Source organism: Diuraphis noxia, unplaced genomic scaffold (assembly GCF_037042655.1).
Source record: "Diuraphis noxia isolate RWA-SAM2 unplaced genomic scaffold, SU_Dnox_SAM2 contig0004, whole genome shotgun sequence".
Taxonomy (NCBI): domain Eukaryota; kingdom Metazoa; phylum Arthropoda; class Insecta; order Hemiptera; family Aphididae; genus Diuraphis; species Diuraphis noxia.
This window is the reverse complement of record NW_028301714.1, coordinates 44,225,080-44,247,890: the sequence shown is the minus strand read 5'-3', so window position 1 is coordinate 44,247,890 and position 22,811 is coordinate 44,225,080. Positions and strand designations below refer to the sequence as shown.

The 22,811-nt window shown below is 26.9% G+C and overlaps 1 protein-coding gene across 1 annotated transcript in view; it reads right to left on the bottom strand.

Annotated features, from left to right (window-relative positions):
* The window catches only part of LOC107169557 (uncharacterized), an 80,891-nt gene extending 60,299 nt beyond the window's left edge, over positions 1-20,592 (bottom strand). Inside the window, exons 1-2 of the mRNA XM_089227331.1 lie at positions 20,275-20,592; positions 3,384-3,520 (exon numbers count right to left, since the gene is read on the bottom strand). Coding sequence (XP_089083457.1) covers positions 3,384-3,520; positions 20,275-20,329 — 192 coding nt within the window. The 5' untranslated portion in view covers positions 20,330-20,592. The remainder of the gene's footprint in view (positions 1-3,383; positions 3,521-20,274) is intronic.
* Positions 20,593-22,811: the final 2,219 nt, after the last annotated feature.

The following is a 22,811-nucleotide window of genomic DNA, read 5'->3' as shown; positions in this document are numbered from 1 at the left end:
GACTTGATATAATTAATTAATCAACAGTAAATACTAATATTCAGTACCGTATTAACCACTGATGCAATTGATGGTGCTTATACAACATTTTTGCATTTACAACATACCCATACCATCTCAACAGTTACCCTAGCATCAATGATAATAGCATAGTATGTATTATCACAGATTATAATAATATACACATAATATCATTTATAATAAATATTGAACATGTATAATAATAATTTGTATAAAAAATCTGTGGTACTATTGTACTGTAGTAGAATTATAGTTATAGAGTATATACCAGAGTATATTTTAACCATTATCTTTCTATATATGTTTAAAAATATACTGCTAACATTATCATAGGAAACGAATTTAACACAGTTTGAGACATATAAAAAATAGGATTTTTCACGGGTTCAGTTCAGCTACTATAATAATAAATAATAATAATAATAATTAAATAAGCAACCATCACTAATAGAAACCATCTATAAACAAAAATTTCCATCGTAAATCTCAAAATGTTAGTATGAGCACCTCTTGGGGTTGTGTCTATCACTTTTAACTTAGCCTATCTCTTCTTCCCATAGGTCTAATATATCCCGATATCAAATTTCGTCACAATTGGTCTAGCCGTTTAGGAATGCACCAAAGACAGACAGATAAACAGACAGAAATCCATTTTTATATATATGTAGATAAGTTGCCATTGATTATTGTCCGAATGTTTGTAACTTACAGACTTAGTAACTCTCTCAAACTAAACTACTCAACAGATTTTGACAATAATTTCAGAAATTGTTTTTAAAGGTGTAAAGAAAATGTATAATACCTATTATAGCTTTAAAAAGTAGTGGTCGTTATACCCGAAGAAGAAGAAAAAAAATAGCTTTAAAAATATATATAGAAGTGCTATATCAAGTTCAACACAGGATGATTACCTATTTCGGTCAAGTTAATTCACAGAACTAGGTACACCGACGCTGGTTTGTCCATTAATTGAGAAGCAATGAAACAGAGATATACTAATAAAACACCAAATTTTATATATTTCGTTTAATTTTTCAATTTTTCACAAGTGAAATCGGATTTATACAGCTAGTTAACAATACATTTTTTTGTAATGAAAATAAGTAAGTAAATACTTCAATGTAATTTATTTTTATAGGCCCTTAGAATTTAAAATCTTATACTAATTATATTATTTTTTGACAAAAAGTAATTATAAAGTTATATATTCGTTAATATTACCAATATTATAATGTTCACATGGTGGAATGTATACGACTGTACTTTGTTAACTTAATTAATGGGGACCCACTACTAAGTGTCCACTACTAAGCTACTATAGATGTCTTAATTCGGGCCATAATAAATATTTATTTCTTATATTAAGATACTGAGCTTTTTTGATATTTATTTTTAAGTTTCAACCATTGATTCATTTTTAATTCAAAATAATTAACGAAATCCACTATGACTTTATATTTTAATATGTGTATTAAGTATTCAAATATCAACCAGAGATATAAAATATTATGGTTAAAACTTTATGGTAGGTACCTACTTATCATTTATAATATTAATTACAGATACATATATCTATCATTGAATAATTTCCTATACCTTTGATTTCACTGAATTCTGAATTCTCACTATTATGAACTTATCCTAAAGTGCATCTTAAAATATAAATTATTTATACTAAAAAGGTTTGTAATGGTGAACAGCATAAATTTTGAATGGAATTCATGAATAAAAAAAAATATGAACACATTTTTTTTTTATATTATTACTTTTATTAGTAAATTCTTAAAAAATAATTAAATAATAAATCAAGGGGCTGGTTTTGGTTTGTAAAATTATTTACAATTCTAGATTCTACTATTCAATTAAATTTCTTTAAACCCAACATTAAACTTATTGTAAGTTAAGATTCAATGTTTTTAGAAATAATCTTATTACTTTAATTTAAGAAGTAAAAATAAACGTTAATAGGCATAAAACAATAATGTTTAAAAAATACATCCATCAACAAATTAAAGTAAAAAAGCAATTATTTTTAAATAAGATATTGAGCCAATATTCTTATATTTAAAATATGGTGCATTTTGTATTCAATATGAAAATATCAAGCCTTGAAAAGTTCCACGAGAGAGATTTCGTGACATCCAAAACCACAAAATAGATATATTATAAACTATCTAGTATTTATCTTATTAGGTAAGCACCTATCTATCCACTTTATTTTATGCCATTCTTATAGCCATAGTTCACTTCAAATCACTTGAATTCAGAAAACCCTTTTAAACACTATACTAGAGTATAGTAATTATTGTTTTCAACCATTAGTAATGTACTAATGTAGCTATACGTATACAGTACATTGTATAGGTCTTAATGGTCACCACTCGCCAGTATAAGTATGCAAAATACGATATAATCTGTAAATATTTTATAGTAAAAGTGGCCTATTCTAAACTTTCAATTTGCCTGCACTCTTCGATGTTCGAACTATATTATATCTATCATGAACATTTCTTCACAAGAGTGGCCTACAACATAATATTATCATCATCGTCATCATTATTACAGTTACTTAGGATTATTATTATATTTGTATTAAACCATAATACTCTATATACATAAAAATAATAAAATGTATATACATAGGTATATATTGAATAAATTAAGAATGCTTTCGTTACAACTAAGTAAAATTTAATAATAAATCAATTGAAGTTGGTTGTAATTTTAAGTAGATACTTTCATTTTTTATAAAAAATATTGTTTATATTTGAATATTTAATAGATGGGTATACTTGCATTAAACTAGATTTTATTCATTTTAAATGTACATCATTTTATTAATCTTAATGAATATTTTTATTTTATTGACCTTTTTATTTTATTTTATTTTATTTTGACCTCCAATGATCATTTGCTGTAGCTTCTTCATAAGAAAAAAAACAAGTGAAAAAATTATCGAACAATGTCAATAATAATAATAATAATCATAATAATAGTTGTCTCAATAAATCAAATGAAACATACTTTTAGCTAAAGAAAAGTTTTGTAATAAATCGACAATGTTGAGATGATAATATAAACGTAAAATACCACGAGCCATGCAATAATACATATTATATGAAGTCTATGCCAATGACTATGTTTTACTATTATTATTATTTTAACTAATATACTACTGGACAGCTTATCTATTAAGAATCGCGTATCGTATTTGTTCGATTTAATAAATCTTTAGAATTTCAAGAACAGTTATACAGCAAGAACTGCACTTTAAAAAGACATCAACAATTTTTATGCATTATGTATTGTAGCTAATAGCTATATTATATGCTTATGTTATACGATACATCAAGTGCACTTACCACTTTATCGTTTAAATGCCTCACCCGGCATGGCAGTAAGACGTTTTGGCCTGCGGACGCGAACACATTTTGTGGCGCATTTTCAAAATACGTTTTCAGTTGTTCATCGACTTTTTTTTTTATAACACTACCTGCAACTAAATAGAAACAAATTAAATTAAAACAACATGAATCTTCGTTAGATTTTATAACGATAGTTTTCCGCACAACAAAAAACAATAATTTTTAAAAATGTATTTTGTTTTATTTTCTGCTATGTACCAAATATAGATATATAATAGGCTAAGGCTGTATGTTCAGGGTAATATCATAATCCGTTAAGTAACGGGTGTTGGTGGTTTTCCTACTCTCCGCCTGACATAACTTGGTGACGAGGGCTGAGAAGGTCTTCTCTCTCTCTTTCGTTGTCTTTTTCATTCATATTTTTGCTATATGAGGCCAAAGGCATTAACAAGGAAACGATGATCATCTGGGACATCATCAATCTTGCCAAACCTCTGATATTATGAGCTCTCTTGCGGGAGGTTGCTAAATAACGTGAAACTAGCTAATTTGGCTAGGGCCTTAAGCCTGTATAACCACAATAGCATCATACATGTATATTATTGTTAATGGATTTACAATATCTTGGTATATCGATGATAAAGATGATAATGCTCAATAAATAATATGCGTATTCAATACAATAGTAGTTGGGTTCATTAGTATATTCATAAATGCAAATTGTTTGTTGTTCAACAATTATTTCGAATTGGTACATTTTAATGAAAAAAAAAATCTTAATTAACTAAAATTAATTGGTATTGTTAGCGGTTGAACTTTGTTCTGAGAAACAAAACTGCAAGTGTGCATTTTAACACCCCATATATATTGTGCTTTAGGCAAAACCTCTTCATTGACTTCAAAGGGATAACATAAAAAATACGTGTTTTTCATATCATATGTCTCTTTTTTTTTAGTGACAATATTGTTTACACTGTGTATACGCAAGACTATGTAAAATTTCGTTTTTTTTTCTTCAAACATAATTTAGTCTACCAAAAAGCACTTTTAATTTCATTGTTTTTGAATAAACTATGGCTTTCAAAAACATATTATTAAATGATATCCATGATATTTTTATTGCCATTGATAAAACAAACAAACTTATTGTATAAATACATTTTAAATTCAGTTATTGTTGACACTACTATTGTAACTGGTTTATGTTAAATCTTTTTGTTTACATTATACAATAAGATGATCGATATTAGATAGTATGTAAAAAAACAAAGCATATCTCACTATCGTTGATATTCCGTATAGTAAATATTTTAAAAGTAATACCCTGAATAAAATAGAATTGCATCAAATTTGGTAATTTTAAAGATTTCATACCTATATTTAAGTTTTTGTTATTATCGAATAATACAATAAAATAAGATTATAAGTAAAAATCTAATTGTCATACTGTTAAATTTACATTTAATGTAGTTATTTATGTTATCTATTAGTTCAAATTGTTGTTAGACCTTGATAAAAATCTCAAAAAAAGTTTTCTAACGTATAAAATATTTGTTATTTTTAAATTAATTCCCACATTATATCAAACTATACCAAATAATTTTAGTGAAAAATTATGGAATTTTGATAATATTAAACTGATAAATCCTGATAAATCCTGATATTTTCGTAAAAATATTCAAGTTCTTATAAGCTGTATAATGTACACACACTCATATTCGAATATAATCAAAATAAATAAAATATTAAATTATAAATTACATTAAGTTAGATCAGTTTAATTTTACCTATCAATAACCAGTATTAAAATAGTTAATGTGATAATAATATTATAACATAGTGTATAAAAATTATGAGAATAGGCACTAAAATAGTAAAATCATAGCATTGAGCGATTGCATCCTTTAAGTATTATGTTCAGCACAACAATTTTAAAATTAATTAAAACTAATTAATTGTCATTAAATTCAAATTGTTACAATTAGTGAACACAAAAGTCTTTATTTCATTAAGAATTGTATTATAATTTATAATTAAATTCACATTTGTATTTTAAATTGTTTTAAGTATAATAGATTCACCTCAAATAAAATCCAATTTTTCCAAACATTAAGCCCCTACATAAACATTAACACAATATGACCTAGATTTAGTGTATGAGTGTGAGTTTTTCTTTTTGTTGAGTGAGGTTTGATTCGGTTTATGTAATTATTCACATTATATGAAAAATATAATACAAAAAACAATATACATTTCATATTTATACTATTTATGAGATAATAAATAAACTAATAGCCTAAGATAGTAACCTTAATTGAACTATGATAATCTATTCATAATTTGTTTGACACGTGAAAATGAAAAAACAGTTTTAAGAACTAAATAAATTGTGCATAAAAAAAGAAATATACACTTTTTCACCTAAACACATTATTTATTTATTTTAGAAACAATACGAGTAGTGTCATTAAAATTAAATTATTTGAAATCAATAGTTAATAATTTACTTAGATAATCTCAATTTAATCAACAACGTGTGTTTACTTACAATCTAATATATATTAATTATATTCAACTTTTCGTTTGCAAGCTTACTTTTCTCAAATAATATAACATTATGCTATATTATGTAGGTAACTTAGTTATGATAATTAGACAAAAGGATAACAAAATTAAACAATTTATGTTTCAATAATTTTTTTATAATATCTGATCATAAAATATTACAATAAAACTATAATATTCCAGATTTAATTTATTAATAAAATAAATAATTCATAACTTATACATTGTTTTGAAAAATGAAATGTCTAATTTAAATCTGCTACTTGAATATAATATATATAAGAGAATATTCATTTATTTTTCGTTTGAAGCGGAAAGAAAACTATATAATCAGTGCTTACGTGCGTTTATTTGTTTTTGAAATTGCTCATATCAAAATTTCTCTCGCGTATACGACATCACGTCCCAACACATCACTAGTCATTCTATCGAGTTTGTGAATAGGTTTTTTTTATCTTTCGTCTTCATAAAAATTTCGAACCGTTTTTTATCGATTGCGGCTGCGGCACACCGACAGTGATGGGAGTCAGTGTTTAGCCACGCGTAAGCTGGCCGTGAAGAGTTTAGATGCGGCGTGAAATTGAATACATCCAACGCGAATGGAAAAAAGAACCCACAACAAATTATGTCGATAATTTTGTTTGTTTGGGTTTTTTTAATGTAATATATTATTATATTATAAAACATATATATATATAGTATATACATTTTTTTTAATTGTTTATAAACCGTTTCGGTTGTGGTCACAGATAATAGGAAAACGTGTCTCGTAAATTGGTGACCATCTGCCGACGGGCAATCCATCAAGGAGACTCTCACCCGGCGGGCTTTAATTACTTTTAAAAGTAATAATGGCGCATACGGTAAACCACCGGCTCACATGCTCTACAACATAAGATTGATAAGGACCGTAAAAACAGTGCATGTCAAAAGTAGTCGTTTTTTGACCCCATCCGCCCATCCACCATTCAGGCATCTGCCACCTTCTACTTTTCGGGGCCTATCAAAATGTATGAGTGTGTTAAATCTGCTACCATTAGTTGTATCTCGGGAAACGTGGTGGATTAAAGCGCTATAGAATGCTTTTAGAAGACACTCAAGGTACATCAAGTCTTACAACTGAGAATAACATAAAATCACGTCTTATTTTGAATAAATAAATATATGATTATAAAAGTACATCACCAAGTACACAATGACAATTGAGGAAACGTTGAAAAAGATTTAGAGAACGTCATTAGTGTGAAAATACATTTTATTTCAATTTTCCCATTATTTTCTCTCATCTAACTATGTTGTTATATTTGCAACAAACTACACAATAAGTCTTTTGGTTTTTAATTTTATTAACTTCACACATTATTAAAATCCCAACTGACTTGTGAAAAAAATTTTCATTACTCATTTAAAAAAAAAAAAATATTAACACTTAAGCCAATATATTTTGTTTAAACGAATTTATAAGAGTAAAGATATAAAATTAATAAATTCTGTATTTATAATTATATCTTTACATTATTATTTACCGATACACGTCGTATGGAAATTTACACAGAGAGGTATTTCTATAAACTGAATTGACATTATACAATTGTACACGATTATACATATCACATCCAATCAAACATTCACTCAACTACAACATACAATTTTCTTTCAATTTTAGTTCACATGTCATATCGTTGAGCAAAATTTCCCTGGAGGTTAAATTTAAATTTTCAAAATTATATACTTAAAATCTACATGCACATATTGAAACGTTACATAGGGTAATAACAATAGGACGGCCAATACCCGAGGGTGTATTTTCGTAAACAGCAGTAGTTTTAAATAAAACCACACACCACCTGTAATATGTATAGCGATAGTAGATGGTGGGGGCATGCGGGTCTGCACTAATAATTCTAAAAACCTCTTATTAAGGCCCGGGCGAGCAAGCATTTAATTTAACTGTCCACTATCTATTAAATTGAAAATCGCCCAGTCCACCTCCACACAGAGTAACTAATTTAACAGTTATAATAGACAAGCGGCGTCGAGTAAAAGGCATTTATCATTATCTGAAATTATGAGATCGTATTTATCACCGAGTGTTCTAACAAGGTGCCTACCAAATTACCACTGATATAATAAAAAGCTAATGATTATATCAAATGTGTGTTTACAGACTTACAAGTACAAACACAAAATGTAGTACCTACCTATAGGTGTAAGTATACCATAAAAAAATTGTGAGTTCTATTACGAAAATATCGTACTCAACAAAAGAAAAATTAATTTAAATGAACGTAATGAACGGATATACTTTAAAAATTATAATTGTTAAAATAGTATTTAATAAATGCATGATAAAAAGTTCAATTTAACAATATAATAAATATTTAATTTTTAGCGAGTTCATTTTTCATAATCTAATCAAAGAAATAATTATATTTACTGCAAAAATACTAAAACTTTTATTTCTTTATAACTACACGTATAATATAAATAAAAGTTTTGCAATCTCACTTTAACGATGCGGAACGACAATGGCACGATGAATTGTTTTAATTTTCACAAGATATTAAAATAAAAAAAACTTAAAAGTGAATACATTTATGGAAGAATTTAGTTCATTACCATAATATATTCCTTTAAACTCCTTATTCCATTTGAAATTCAATTATTAATAGTTTACCTAGAGTAATTCAAATTTGTTATAAAAATTATCCAACTGTCTTGAAGAATTGGATTTACAACGCATTTGATTTTTTAAGTTTTCATGTTTTTAAATTTTTTATCCAACATTTACATTTTAAGCACATTCTAAATCTAATACTATTTAGTGCCCATTCACCAAGTATAAATACAATAAATTATTCAACATAGAACAACCTTATAACAAACTGAATGTAAAATATTTAGTCAGGTATATTGTCTATTTCAATATTATGTCATGTTTTCAGAATTATTGTTCCTTTCACATCAAATTTGTATTTATTTGCGAAACAATTACATACTAATTTTAATTTTCATGTAATAATAATAATTATGTAGTTAACTGTATAATGGTTTAACAAAACTTAAAATTTAAAATCACGATGAATATAATTAAGCAAAAACATTTTTCTCAATAAAATTTCTATTTCTATTTCTAATTGTTTGGTGAAAAATAAATGTACACATGTCTAAATATTTTTTGTATATTTGAAAAAAATATATTTACTAAAGAAATAAAGAAATACATTTTAAATAAATTAAACGAATTTTTATTCATAAATTTCATTAGTAAATACTAGATAGGTAATAAAAAAATGTTTTATAGTTCAATGTTTAATTGACCAACATATTATAAATAATTTAATGAGTAGGTACACAATATATGTATCTTATAGTCATTTTTTTATATATATATATATAAATACGTCATAACTTATAATAATATTGTACAATACCACATAAAATGAAATATTTTCCAATGATGCCAACAAACTTTATTTATAGACAATTTCCCATGCATATTAAAAAAAAAACAGCTTAATAACTTCAAGGTCAGGATAATATTATAAAAGTTATAAAATAATAACACTAATTTACCCATGTAGTGTTAAAATAATTATGTTTATGGTTACATTTTGAATATTATATTTTGTATCATTGTATCTACATTATTGTTTCACGATTAGGTAGGTACCTTCATTGTTTCTTGAGTAGACTTTAGACACAATATATTGTTATATTAAAAATTTCCATGCAAATATTTTAAGTAAACATCGAAGTTCATAAATGCATGCTATTTAATGACTTTATTGTTTTATAATAATTTTTATATTTTTAAATAAATCCATGTACAAAACTACAAAACCTAGTTTACGTATAAAACTTCTATACATTTATAATAATTCAAAATAACATGTTTTGATAAACTGCTTTTAATTTGATTTATTTTATCATTGCAAGATAAAATTATTTTTCTTTTAATTTTATCAAAGGCTTTACTGACGATTTAATTTGTTTAATGCGAGCATTATCAAATACAAAATGTAGAATTTAAACATTTTCTTTTCTGGATTTCGTTATCTTTTGAACTATAAAATAAAGTTATTTAGCCTCAGGATAAAATTAAACAAATAATATTATGTTAAAAATTGGCAATTGCATTAAAAATGTTTAATTTACATTAAATATTTTGTTATATGAACCTTTAAATAAATTGAATAATAATCAACTGCATGTACTTAAAAACAAAATAATAAATTCAACAAGAATATGTTATATTTTATAAAATATAAAATAATATTAGTAGACATAAAGTAATTTCAACTTTCACATTTTCATATTTTTTTATTTTTTATGGAGTCTAGAAAATTTCAAAAATATTGGACCATTTGATGATAAAAACGAACAAAATATTAAAATGTTATTCAAATAATCTTAAAATTATTTTTTTTGTAATCCGGAAAAGCTATAATATCAGATACTCCAGATGCGATGAACACTACTCGTCCAACTTTGTTTGCCTTGTTAGGTTAATGACGAAATATTAAATTCTAAATTTTAGTAAATCATCGCTAAAACAAACTGGAAAACTTAAAAGTAGCTCTTTAATTTTATTTGCATATTGTCTGTAATATTTGTTTATACGCTTATGAGACAATTAATCCAATATATAGAATAATTATTGCAACAGAGTTTTTATAATGATTTTACCACCTTTTTACAACCTCTGTAATGTGTTTTACAAGACAGTTATCATTATAAATATTACCTATATAGGTACTCTAACTCTACGCAATATACAGTACCGACATATTTTTATATTTCTTGATTAATACGTTGAATATTTTTGTATTATTATTTTACAATTATAAAATAATGACTAACGACTAATAAGTATAATATATTTAATATAAGATTTGTTTGCTTGTCAATTATTTTAAATATATAATTTTTAATTTTTAACAACAATTACCGAGGTCACTCGAATTTTTTTTCTGTTGCTTCCTGGTTTTATTATTTAAAAAGTTTCACATAATTACATACTTGCTTACAAATTTTCTCCCATTTTCAGTTCAGGTAGTATGTTAATTGTTAATGAAGTATAATTAAGAAGTGATTTTAAATGTTTGAAAATAATTGTTGGTTTTTAACGGATTTATATGGATATTGTTACACAGAAGTTTTCTTAAGTCAGAAAATATTTTCTTACGTATTATATACTCCACCTATACCTATATGAAATATTAAATGTAATATTTCAGAAAAATCAAGATAATCAAATAAATATATTATAATCAAATGCCATTACAAGGGTGCAATTAGTATAAAGTGCATCAAATAAATAGAATCATAATTTTTGATATTTATAATAATTAGATATTTAATAATATTCAACTACCTACTTTAATTTTAATTTTTAACGAAAAACTAGTCTGATAACTGTTTATTTGATATTATTTTTTTCCCAAATATGATGTTATATTTATATATTGTGATGAACTATAATATTATGTCTATATAATTACATTGAAGAATAAAGTGTTTTAAAAACCATTTAATATGTTGGCAAGCGTATTAAAGAGGTAAATTATTATTGTTTTTTATTATTTTATTCGTCAATCATCTAGTTTTTTTTATCTATTCTTGTGTACTTATACCAAATGTTTAAAAAATCTATAGTAAATTAAAAATGTAATACTAAAATATTATAGTTCATTTGAATAAACCAATAACAGCCAACCTGAGTTAAAAAAAAAAAAGGTAAGATAAATAAATTACTGCAACTAGAGAATTTTGATAATTACTTAATTTTCACAAAAACATTCTGTTAAACCTGCAGATGGGGATATGAAATAAAAATAGAATATAATATACATAAATATCAATATATTATACGAAGTGCAAAAATTACTCGATTTTTTTCACATCAAATAACAAAATACAATTGTAACTCATTACTCATAATTCATAATAATAAATAACAAGATGCATCATGTATGAGAATAAAATCAAAATATAATTTTAACCTTAAGACTGCATGTAGGTCTTAGAACCTTCGACAACGATGTATGGGGTTCAAGCATTAATACATTCACTATTCAGCGTACATATTACGTGGCGAATGTGGTGTCTTTAATAATTAATGTCTCATCGTAGCACATGGTTACGAAGATGCGACGTGTTGTGTAGAGTCGAACACGATCTAACGTGACTTTAATTTTGTATTTTTTCACCCATCCCCTAGTGTACAACACTATCACGAACAATTACGTTAAAAAGTGTCAACTCAGGGGATCGGGGCGCGCAAAGCTTTTTGAAATAAACACACATGAATATACATTGTACATTATGTAATAAAAAGCGAATGATTATGTATCGTTCAATCGTCATATACTTGCAGTATTTCCTTTTGAAGGTCGTCTATCCCGTGGGCACACCCACTCACGAACCCACACTGCAAACACAATAATATATTATATGATGTTGAAGCTCAGTTTAATAATATCAGAGAGGGTTGTTTGGTGTGTATAGTGTGATTTGTGATGTACGTTTCTCGCACCGCAGAGGGTTTTGTGCCGGGTCGAATGCGATGTGCGTTTATATCATGAACATCGCCACATCGGAGGCGGCAATAAAAACTTCTTGCGGTACGGTCGTTGCCGCTATCCGATACGAACGTATTAATATCGCAGTTGATCCTGGGTGGCGAGTGTTTAGGTAGGGAGGAAAATTCTATTTTGAATGTGCAATAAAATACATGACATGACTGGAGGGTGACCGGAGTTTTTGACGGACGCAGTCAATGAGTCAGACACACACGACACACACACACACACACACAAACACGCGCGCGCGTTCACAGACACCATTATACTACGAAAACGCGCGTTTTCAAAGGCCGCACGGGGACACAAAATATAATATTATTATAATAATATAATGTAATGTGTATTGTTGTATAATAATAATATATATTATAGTTATTATACACTGGGTATATCTATAATAATAATATGATGGTATAGTGGCTCGCGCGGGAGATGCACAATACGATCAGAACGGGCCGCTACCGTTGATATAATACGAAGTTGTAGGTAGTAAAATACGACTGCCTCTTGCAATAATAATAATAATATAACAATAAACGGTGCGCGGGGACACGAACAGATGTCGTCAGACACGCGGCACGAGTACACGAACGCGCACACGACAGCCAGCCAGCAGCGAATAGTATTTTGTAATAATTTAACACCATAATAATAATATAAACATCCGCCTCATTCGGATATTTTGTCGTCTATTGTTTTTCCTTACTCTCTGGTCCAGTGCGGTCCGACCGCGGAACACACAAAATGAATGCACCATATTATATTTTCTTTCTTTGTACATTACAATAATAATGATAATTTATCGTCTCATCACCTCGCCGGTCAGTACAATACTATGGACTGCGAGGCACTCACCTAAAATACGCACCTATAATACAACTGACGTGCATTATTCTTCGAACGTACACATGACGCATATATTATCGGTGCAGTTAATGCGGCCTTTTGTTTTTTGTTGTTGTTTTTTTCTTCATTTTTTTTTTTAGTTTTTACGTACTTAATTCTAATGTACCGGTACCTATAATAACACCTATTAAAGGTACACGCCATCGTTCACTGCGTATAAACTTCGTCCGGCTAATACCGAATTTTGTACTTTTATGCGGCACAGTACCTTAGGTACCTCCACCACCCACACCAGAACGGTGTAGGCTGATAAAACCGAGTAACTATACCGTCTATACCAATATAATATTAAAATATTGCCTCATGCCAGACGATGTAGATTATTTTCGTTTCATCTATACTCCGTAGTCGGTGAACGTTCGCAAATCCATATAAGAAGTACAATATATTATGTACAAATTGTACAATGTATATATAATGACGCTTGAACTGTGTAATCTATAGTGGTCAACAGGGAAGTAAATAAATAGTCGAAAATATTTCCCTAATGAAACAAACAAAATCGATTGTATTATTTGTATTTTAATTTAAATTAGCTAAAATATAAGTATACCAAACATTGAATACTTAATTACCAAAGCCTATAACATTTAAGTTTAGACGAGTAAAATAATTAAAATACCTATAATATTTTAATATTACGAGTATTAAAAATACCAAAAAAATAAACAATATGTAAAAAAATTCATCAAACTCAGTTCAAAATAATTTATTTTGGAAATCACAAAAATTCGATTGTGATATCGTACGCTAAAAATAATCATTTGTACCTATAGTATAAATAATAATATAGTCGTTGTTAATGGATGTGGCACCGTTGATCGATTTCGCATTTGGTCACCACGGCACACCAATATCGAAAAGTCAATTAAAAAAGTGTCCGGTGTGTGTGTCTAACATAATATTCTCGTTACCGTTTAAGAGCTTTCGAGCGTATCGAATTTCACGGAATTGGCGTCTTGTATCACACCCGTCGTTGGTCCGCTATTATTCGGGTCCCTCGAGTAAAAGTTTCCGTTAAGGTAAACTGATTCGGATTGAGCTCTAAATTTCAACTTGCATAATTTATACAATTAAAACAAAACCTCGAAAACAAAACGTCCGTTGTATCTAAATCAGTCTTGTCTGTAACTTTCGTATAAGTACCTAGGTATAATATTCTATATAATCCAGTTAATGTTCGAGTTTTACGTGTAAATTGTGATCGATACGCACTAAAATAATAATACTATAATAGTATAACATATTATTATTATATTGCATTCAATTCTTGGACAAGTTTCCATTATATAGTTTATATCTAAATAAAGTAAATATTATAAGTAAGACGAATTAAATAATGTAACTGATTTTAAGGTAAATAAATTCAAAAAGTATGAATGAATGAATAAACTGAATTACAAATTAAATTTAAACATAAAAAAGTACATGGGAAATCTTACAAAATTACATAATTTAATATATTAGTTCATAAATTGTTTATTGAAAGTGGTTTAACATAACAAAAAAAACTTTAATTGAATACATTAATAACAAAGTTAATGAATTTAACCAAAATTGATATTACATGAAAAATGTGTGTATTATAAAATAAGGGTTTAGAGATGGGTTGTATAATTGGACGAAAACATATTATAAAATATAATGTGTGAAAAAGTGATTAATAAATAATCGTTTTTGATTTTTCCGTGTCTTGATTATTAGGTACAGTATCATGTAAAAATGACTGACAATAAGAAGTTGATTGTAAGTTATTTGATGATAAGACCATAAAAAATAACTCTGATTTATACACCGAGCAAGAAACATTAGTAGTTGTTGTTGTCCGGCCAACGAAATATTTATAGATGATGGAATTCTAAAAATGGAATCGCAGGAAAGCACGCGTAGAGGGGCCTATGAAGAGAATATTAGGGACAACATACTGATCATCATAAAATCATAAACAAAAATATTATAAATATTGTGTAATTATAATTATGACAGTATAAAAATTTATTAAAAACCAAATTAATTCTAAATCAAATAATAATCTTTTTAAACAACTTTTTCAAATATTGTTTCCAGATAAATATATGATAAGAGTGTACACCTGTACACGTACAAAAGCCAGGTATAGAAAAATATTATATAAACACTCGTGCATTAGTTTTCATAATAAATATTTTTCGTGGATAAATATAAATCGTAAAATGGCTCCCACTCATGCCTCACAATAAGTTTTTCAAGGGAAAGAATTGGTTATGGGTGAAGATTTTACTATGTTATATTATATTCGCTGGTATTGACTACTAACTTGAACATAAATAAAAACCAAACAATGGGCAATAACAGAAATCCTATGAGTATTTATACGAAATATATTATTATACTTGAATGTCGAAGCACGAACTGAAACGGCGACGATGGTAGTAGTGACTTTAGTATTATGTAGATTGTTGTAAAAAAAGAATGAACGCATTTCTGTGGACAGTCACAAGGTCAGGAATCCATTTTTAAATCGAAAGCGTGTAGGAATGAGACTGTGTTAAAAGCAAAATACCTATTAGATATGTCGAAGACTGATACAAAAAAAAAAAAAAAAAAATAAGAACTAGAACGAGTGTAAAATAACCTGTACTTTCCCTAGGGTAGAGGTTTAGAGATTTACGAAGAATATTTTTCTGATGTAGCTTATTACCACAAAGCTATACGAAGAAGTTCCGAAACCATATTGACGGGAACGGTGCAAGGTCAAAGCGGTTAACACATGTGCGAATAGGTGTGAAAACAGATGCACTATACACCAGTATATAATACCATTACAACTACCGCCCAACGTGGAAGATATTATACCGCATTTGTTTGTAATTAATCATAATATTCAAAAGTGGTAAATTATTATTTATAAACTGAATTCATTGTAATATTATATACTACATGACGTATTTCATTATTCTTTAAAATGAATACCTTACTATCATAGTATCTTATACCATCGCATTTTCAGTTATTTCAATTCTGTTCTTGTACGAGTAATTCAATTTCTAACCAAGCCTAACGTAATTAATCTAACTTTCGTAAAAAATATCATATCAGTCTCGAATCTTTTGCCATGATTACCAATACCTTTTTTGATGATTGCTAACATTATTATTATTAATATTTTATGTTAATGTAAATATATTTCTAACATACCACTTCAAGAGATAATATTGTTATCTTTATGCTTTATGAATTGTATATAGGTATATTATTAAAAAGTCTGCACAAATTTTAGTTATTTTATATCCTAGTAGCTGTAAAACCTTTCTTCGCTCATTAAAAACAAAATAAGATTATAAATCTGTATATGATGTATATGAGTAGCTTGATCCTTGGTTCTATAGTATACCTCAGTTCATTGGCAAATAATCATCATTATCATTGTATCTCACTTTTTGAACTAATTCCATCGAGGTGGGAAATCCGTCTATTGTAGACTTAATATCACTTGGTAACTTTCAAATATGGTTCAAACTACTCTAAACTTTTCTGATATTTCTAAAAACGGTCTGTGAACCCTTTGGAAAAATCGATCAAATAGTTATTGAGTTCATGTAGTACAAACATAAGAACATTGCCTTTTGCTTACATTTGAATATAAACAATAAATTAAAGAATATTATTTTCGTTTATTAAAAACAAATCCCATAACAATGCAAGGTGTTTAGTCCATAGCTATTTTATTTTTAAATTGTTATCTGTAATCAATTTTCATTATCCAAAACGAAATTTATAAATGAAACTGTGAACCACCCGATATTAACTCATAGAAGTTTAAAATAAGCTTATAACATTCACCATGTTTCAAAGAATCTATTTATATAACTTTTATTAAAATCAATCAAGTACTTTCTGAGATTAACGCGTTCAAATAAATAAACTCTTCTGATCTTATATAATGTAGTAACTATATTAGTTGAGATTATGCATTTACTGTCCCCTAAACTCGTCAAACTTAACCCCTAACCTTTTGATACTAATCATATTTTAATTTTTTTAGTAATACCGATTACCGATACGTATTGGACTTCATTTAGGAATATACCTAGTATTAAAAATTATTGGCAAATAAATTATAAGTCAATTTACATTCGTAAATACTACAGAGATAAATAAAAATGAAATAGCATAATGCTTGTTGGATACGTTTTCATAATTTTAGTTCGTTTAAAAAAATTGTATAAATTTATAATAATATGTTAACTCAATATTATGCATCGCGAATTATCGGTATATAAAATACAATAAATTGAATATTATGAATATTAATTGGTTATTGTAATGTGAAATTCAAAATATAATAACTTAACAGATATTTGTAGGTACCTATTTTAACAAATGAGAATGGGTTCAACATATAAATATTAAGTACCTATTAAGTAGGTACTTACAACTACACTTTTATCGTTGCCCTAAAATAACTAAATTTTATTAAAAACAATGCATTTTTAAAATGTACATTTAGATTATAATAGGTACATAAATAAGTAATAAATAATAATTTTAACGATGTAAAAACAATATTTTACAGGAAGTCATGTCTCTACAAAATTACTATTTCCGTTTTTATAATAATACTGTATAATAATCGTACAACTAAGACACTATATAAGTTGTACATAATGCTTAACCCCTATTAAAAAAGTGCTTGTAATCACCATTTAATGCTAAGTAGTTTTAGGGGAATCAAACAGACTATAATATGTGCATGAACTTCTATAATTTCTTGTAACACGATATTTCTATAATAAAATTTATATTAGGTAACTGTAATTTCAACAATGGATGTTTCGAGTTTGAAATGATTTGTAATAAATTACTATTAGATGAAAAAAGAACCCACATTATTAGAGTTAATACTTAGTGCATGGATTTTTAACAGGAGACATTTAAGACAAATTACTTATAAATAATAAAATACATATATTTTATTTGTGACAGTTATACTAGTTATAGTGTTATACTCCAACGTGTCCACTATAATATTAATATTAAGAGCATTAGGTACTATAGGTTAGTCAATGTGGTTACTTTTAAAGGCTCTAAGGGATTTAAACTGAACTATTGTTTATAGTGCTTGGAACATTTTTAATAAATAATTAACACACAACCTCAGAAGATATAGTACACAATAAGTGGCATTTCAATTTGGACAACACACATATTATAATAGTCATCATGTGAAACAAAATGTGATATTTAGAAGCGATAATAATTGTATATAATACAATATAAAACAGTGATTTGATTTCACATAACAATAATATGAAATCAAATACAATGTACAGAATTTTATATACCTAATTTTATAGTACGGCCTTAAGTATCGGAAAGGTGTGATGTTCGATGTTACTTATAGGTACCTACTTAAAATATTAAATAAGTATTAGTGTTTTTAAAATAGAAACACCATTAGCTCATTGCTCATTTTGTATATTGGATACACTTATTTTAATATAAATGTATTTAACGTATGGTAAAAGCATTGATTATAAATATTAGCATTTAAATGGTAACTATATTTTTTTAGTGATTAATTGTATTACTATACTAGAATATAATATGATCAATAATAAAAATTACCACATTCTGTTAAATCTATTTTAATCTTTGAAAACCAATCAATTAATTAACAACTAAGAATTAGATAAAATAAAATTTTTACGGATTTCTAATAATTTGAAAACCATACAATTGGCTACACCATTTATCTAATATTCTTACAGTAGTTATAAGTAATTGGGAACTATGTGTGTAGTCCATCGACAATAATTATAAATATTGCAATGTTTACAATAAGTAATTTCCGCTTTGCAAATCAAATTTAAACATTTACGAACCGTCAAAGCCTCAATGATAGTTTGTGGCTGTGTGATAGCTTTTCAAAAGAAATATTATGCGCTTGCAAACTAACAACTTACGACATCCGTACAATAAAATTAAAAAGTTCTGAGAAAATGTTAATTAATATTTGGCTTTTATAACTCAAATGTTTGGCTAATGTTCATAGCCCATTCATTACAACTGGCTAAAAAACTACACAAGTTGTATAATATGTAGGTTATATAATGTTTTCTGCTTATATTTCAAGCTTGAATTGAAACTAGAAAAATTAAAAAATTTAAATTTCGTGTCTAATTTTGAATGATTTACTCTTGCTTACTTTGAACTCGGTGTTCATACCACTCAAAACTAATTATTATGATGTATTTGACCTATTTCAAACCCAATAACTCATGTGAATACAAAACAATATATAAAATTCATGCTTTTCACAAAACTTCTATCAAGCTGTATATGTTTTAATATTTTTAAAATAGTACAAAATGATGTTACGCCAATTTAGTGCCTTATTTTTATTCCAGTAAATTTACCTAACTAAAAAGTCTTATTATTTTTTAAAAAATTTTTGTCATATTGACTAGTTTAAATTCAACTCATGGAATACTATTTATTTAATATTTTAGATTACTTAGGATAACTAGAATAACTGGGTACTAATTTACTATGCATTATTAGAACATTTTAAATTTCATACTAGTATATTGCTGAAACATGAAACGATATGCTTTGATAGTTCAATTATTTTGAATAAATGTTAAATACATTAGGTAAACACTAAAATATATTAATTACTTCTATTTAAAAATGTGTATACTTTCGACATTTTTTTATGTAAAAATGATATTAAACCGAAGGTAATATTTATTCGAATTGAGTCTAAAACGATACTTAAATAACAAATATTTAAACTAAAACTCGTTCGCATAAAAATATTTTGTTTTTAAATTATTTAAATTGTTTACCTCTGATTTGGCATACAGTTTGCGCAACGAACAATATCAACAATAACAACTTCATCTTTTAACGTTCATTTTCGTTTTAAATCGAATAATAATAATTAAAAACTACAATACAAATATACCGCACTATTATCACTTCGATGATCCGAACAAATAATATTTTCCGGGCATAGATTTTAGCGCCACACGTTGAGTTCAAAAATCGTGAACGCGCGCGCGGCAGTACATCGTAAAGTCAAAACCACATGGAAGCAACTGGGCCATTTGGCAGTCGCATCGGTATTGTTACTTGTTCCACACAAGAGGCTCGTGTGTGTGAGTGTGTGTGTGTGTGTGTGTGTGTGTGTGTGTGTGTGTGTGTGCGTGTGTGGTGTGTATGCATGTGAACCGAATATATTTTTCATGTGTCTAAAACCGTTTTGGTGGGGACCGCGCGCGGGCTCCACATGATTCACTGCCATGTGCGTGTGGTTTGATGACGACTGGCCATCGAACTTAACGGGGAAATAATATAAAAACCACGGCATAAATGAGTCACGGGTCGAACGTTATAAACATTGCCCCTAAGTTGAGTATTCCGTGAAACGCGATGATTCATTTGTCTTATTCAGGTGCGGGTAAACAAAAAAAGGGGCCCACAGTCCCTGCGGACGATGAAATGGTGTTAAAAAAAATTAAAAATAATAAGAAAAACTATTTTAATACTGTAAAAATATATATTAACCCTATTTTGGAGGACAAATAATTCTGTCTAAACATGAACTACGCAAATAGGTTTTAAAAATATATCAATTAGGTTATTCGGTATACGTAGGTATAGGTACAACTAATACCAGGAATACATTTATATGTGTATACTGCATGTATATACACATATAAATGTACATATATTTAATTTTTAATTAAAACATTATACTCGAGTTCATCACGCGTTAAATTATTTTGTGATCGGTAGGTATTGGATTTTTCACTAACACCCGATTAAATTATTTTGTATAATAAAAAGTCCTTTAGTTTTTTTTTTCAATAACCTACGAATAAACGCATAATTCAACTGTTGTCCCTACTTTTAAATTTATATACATTTTTATTTATACTCTAAGTAGTTAATTCCATATAATAAATAAAGATTTACCATATAAGCTATTAGACATAAATACACATGCACATTGCACACATATATATACAATACAAAACATGTATCTTTGGTTTACGAACATCATTGTAATATTCACAATCATCAGATATATTTTTAAAAAATAAGCAGTTTTACTTACCTATTGAACCAAATACATTATTATATATATACATAAATATATTGAAACATAAAAAAATAAAATAAAAATATATATAGATATAATAATGTAGTTCGTAGGTAGGTATATAAAGTAAAACAATGTCTCGCAATCTAAAATTTGATAAACGTATTCTTTTATTGGGTATTTTGAAACACATCATCATTCTGTATAAGTTTATAATATTATTGATTGGTTTTTAGTTTTTATTCCTTCTATCAATAAGTATAACTTATCTTGTTATTATAAAGCAATAATTATAATACAGCATATTTCTAAAACTTTGAAAGGTTTCAAACCTTAAAGGAACATCCAAATAAAATTTGCTGATACAAATGCACAATTACATAAAAAAAAAATAATATCTTTCAAACTAATAATAAAAACTTTGGATTGTTTCAATTAATCAGGATATAGCTTTTCACCCAAATCAACCTGATTTTTAAACGTTAAATTGAATTTTTGATATACACTATAATTAAATAGATTTAATGGGTGTATAATTAAAAAACAATATACAAAATTTGACACTGAGTAATATAACTTTTGTAATTTGTATTTTATATTTAGATACTTTTAGATTCTTAGTGACACAATTAATGTATTAACACCTATTTTTGAAATGATTGTTTTTTTTTTTTTTTGTGGAAAAACCCCTTTAATAGATATAAAAGAAAAAATAATTCGATTTTCAACTTTGGCCTTTTTTTCTGATAGTTAAGTGAATCTAGTTGATACTTGCGGAGAAGAGTGTCGAAAGTGGAAAATTGCTTAAAACAGTTACTGACACAAACGATTTTGTTTTTTCGCAGTAACTTAAAGACAAATAACCGTATGTAATTTTCACCAAGTGTTAATTTTCCTTTTTTTCTATAAATCATGTACAATTATAAAAATATTTTGATATTCTTTTTTAAGTATTTAAACACATTGGAAATGTTCGATTTATTTTTAGTTATTTTTTCTAAAAATATCTCTTGGACAAAATATTTAAAATTTAATAAGATTCTTCTAATTTTTTCTATCTATGATAAAAAAAATTCCGGTATTTCATGGATGTCGTTCTGCTGTACAGTAGGTTACAAGTTGGTTACCTGTATTACTGGTATTAAATTTGAATTCAATGATATTATGTCATTGTATACAAAAAACGATGCTGAGCAGAGACGGTTTATCTGTCTAGGATATATTATAGATTATTAAACATTTTTAAATCTTAGATTTAAAAAAAAACATTTTTTTATG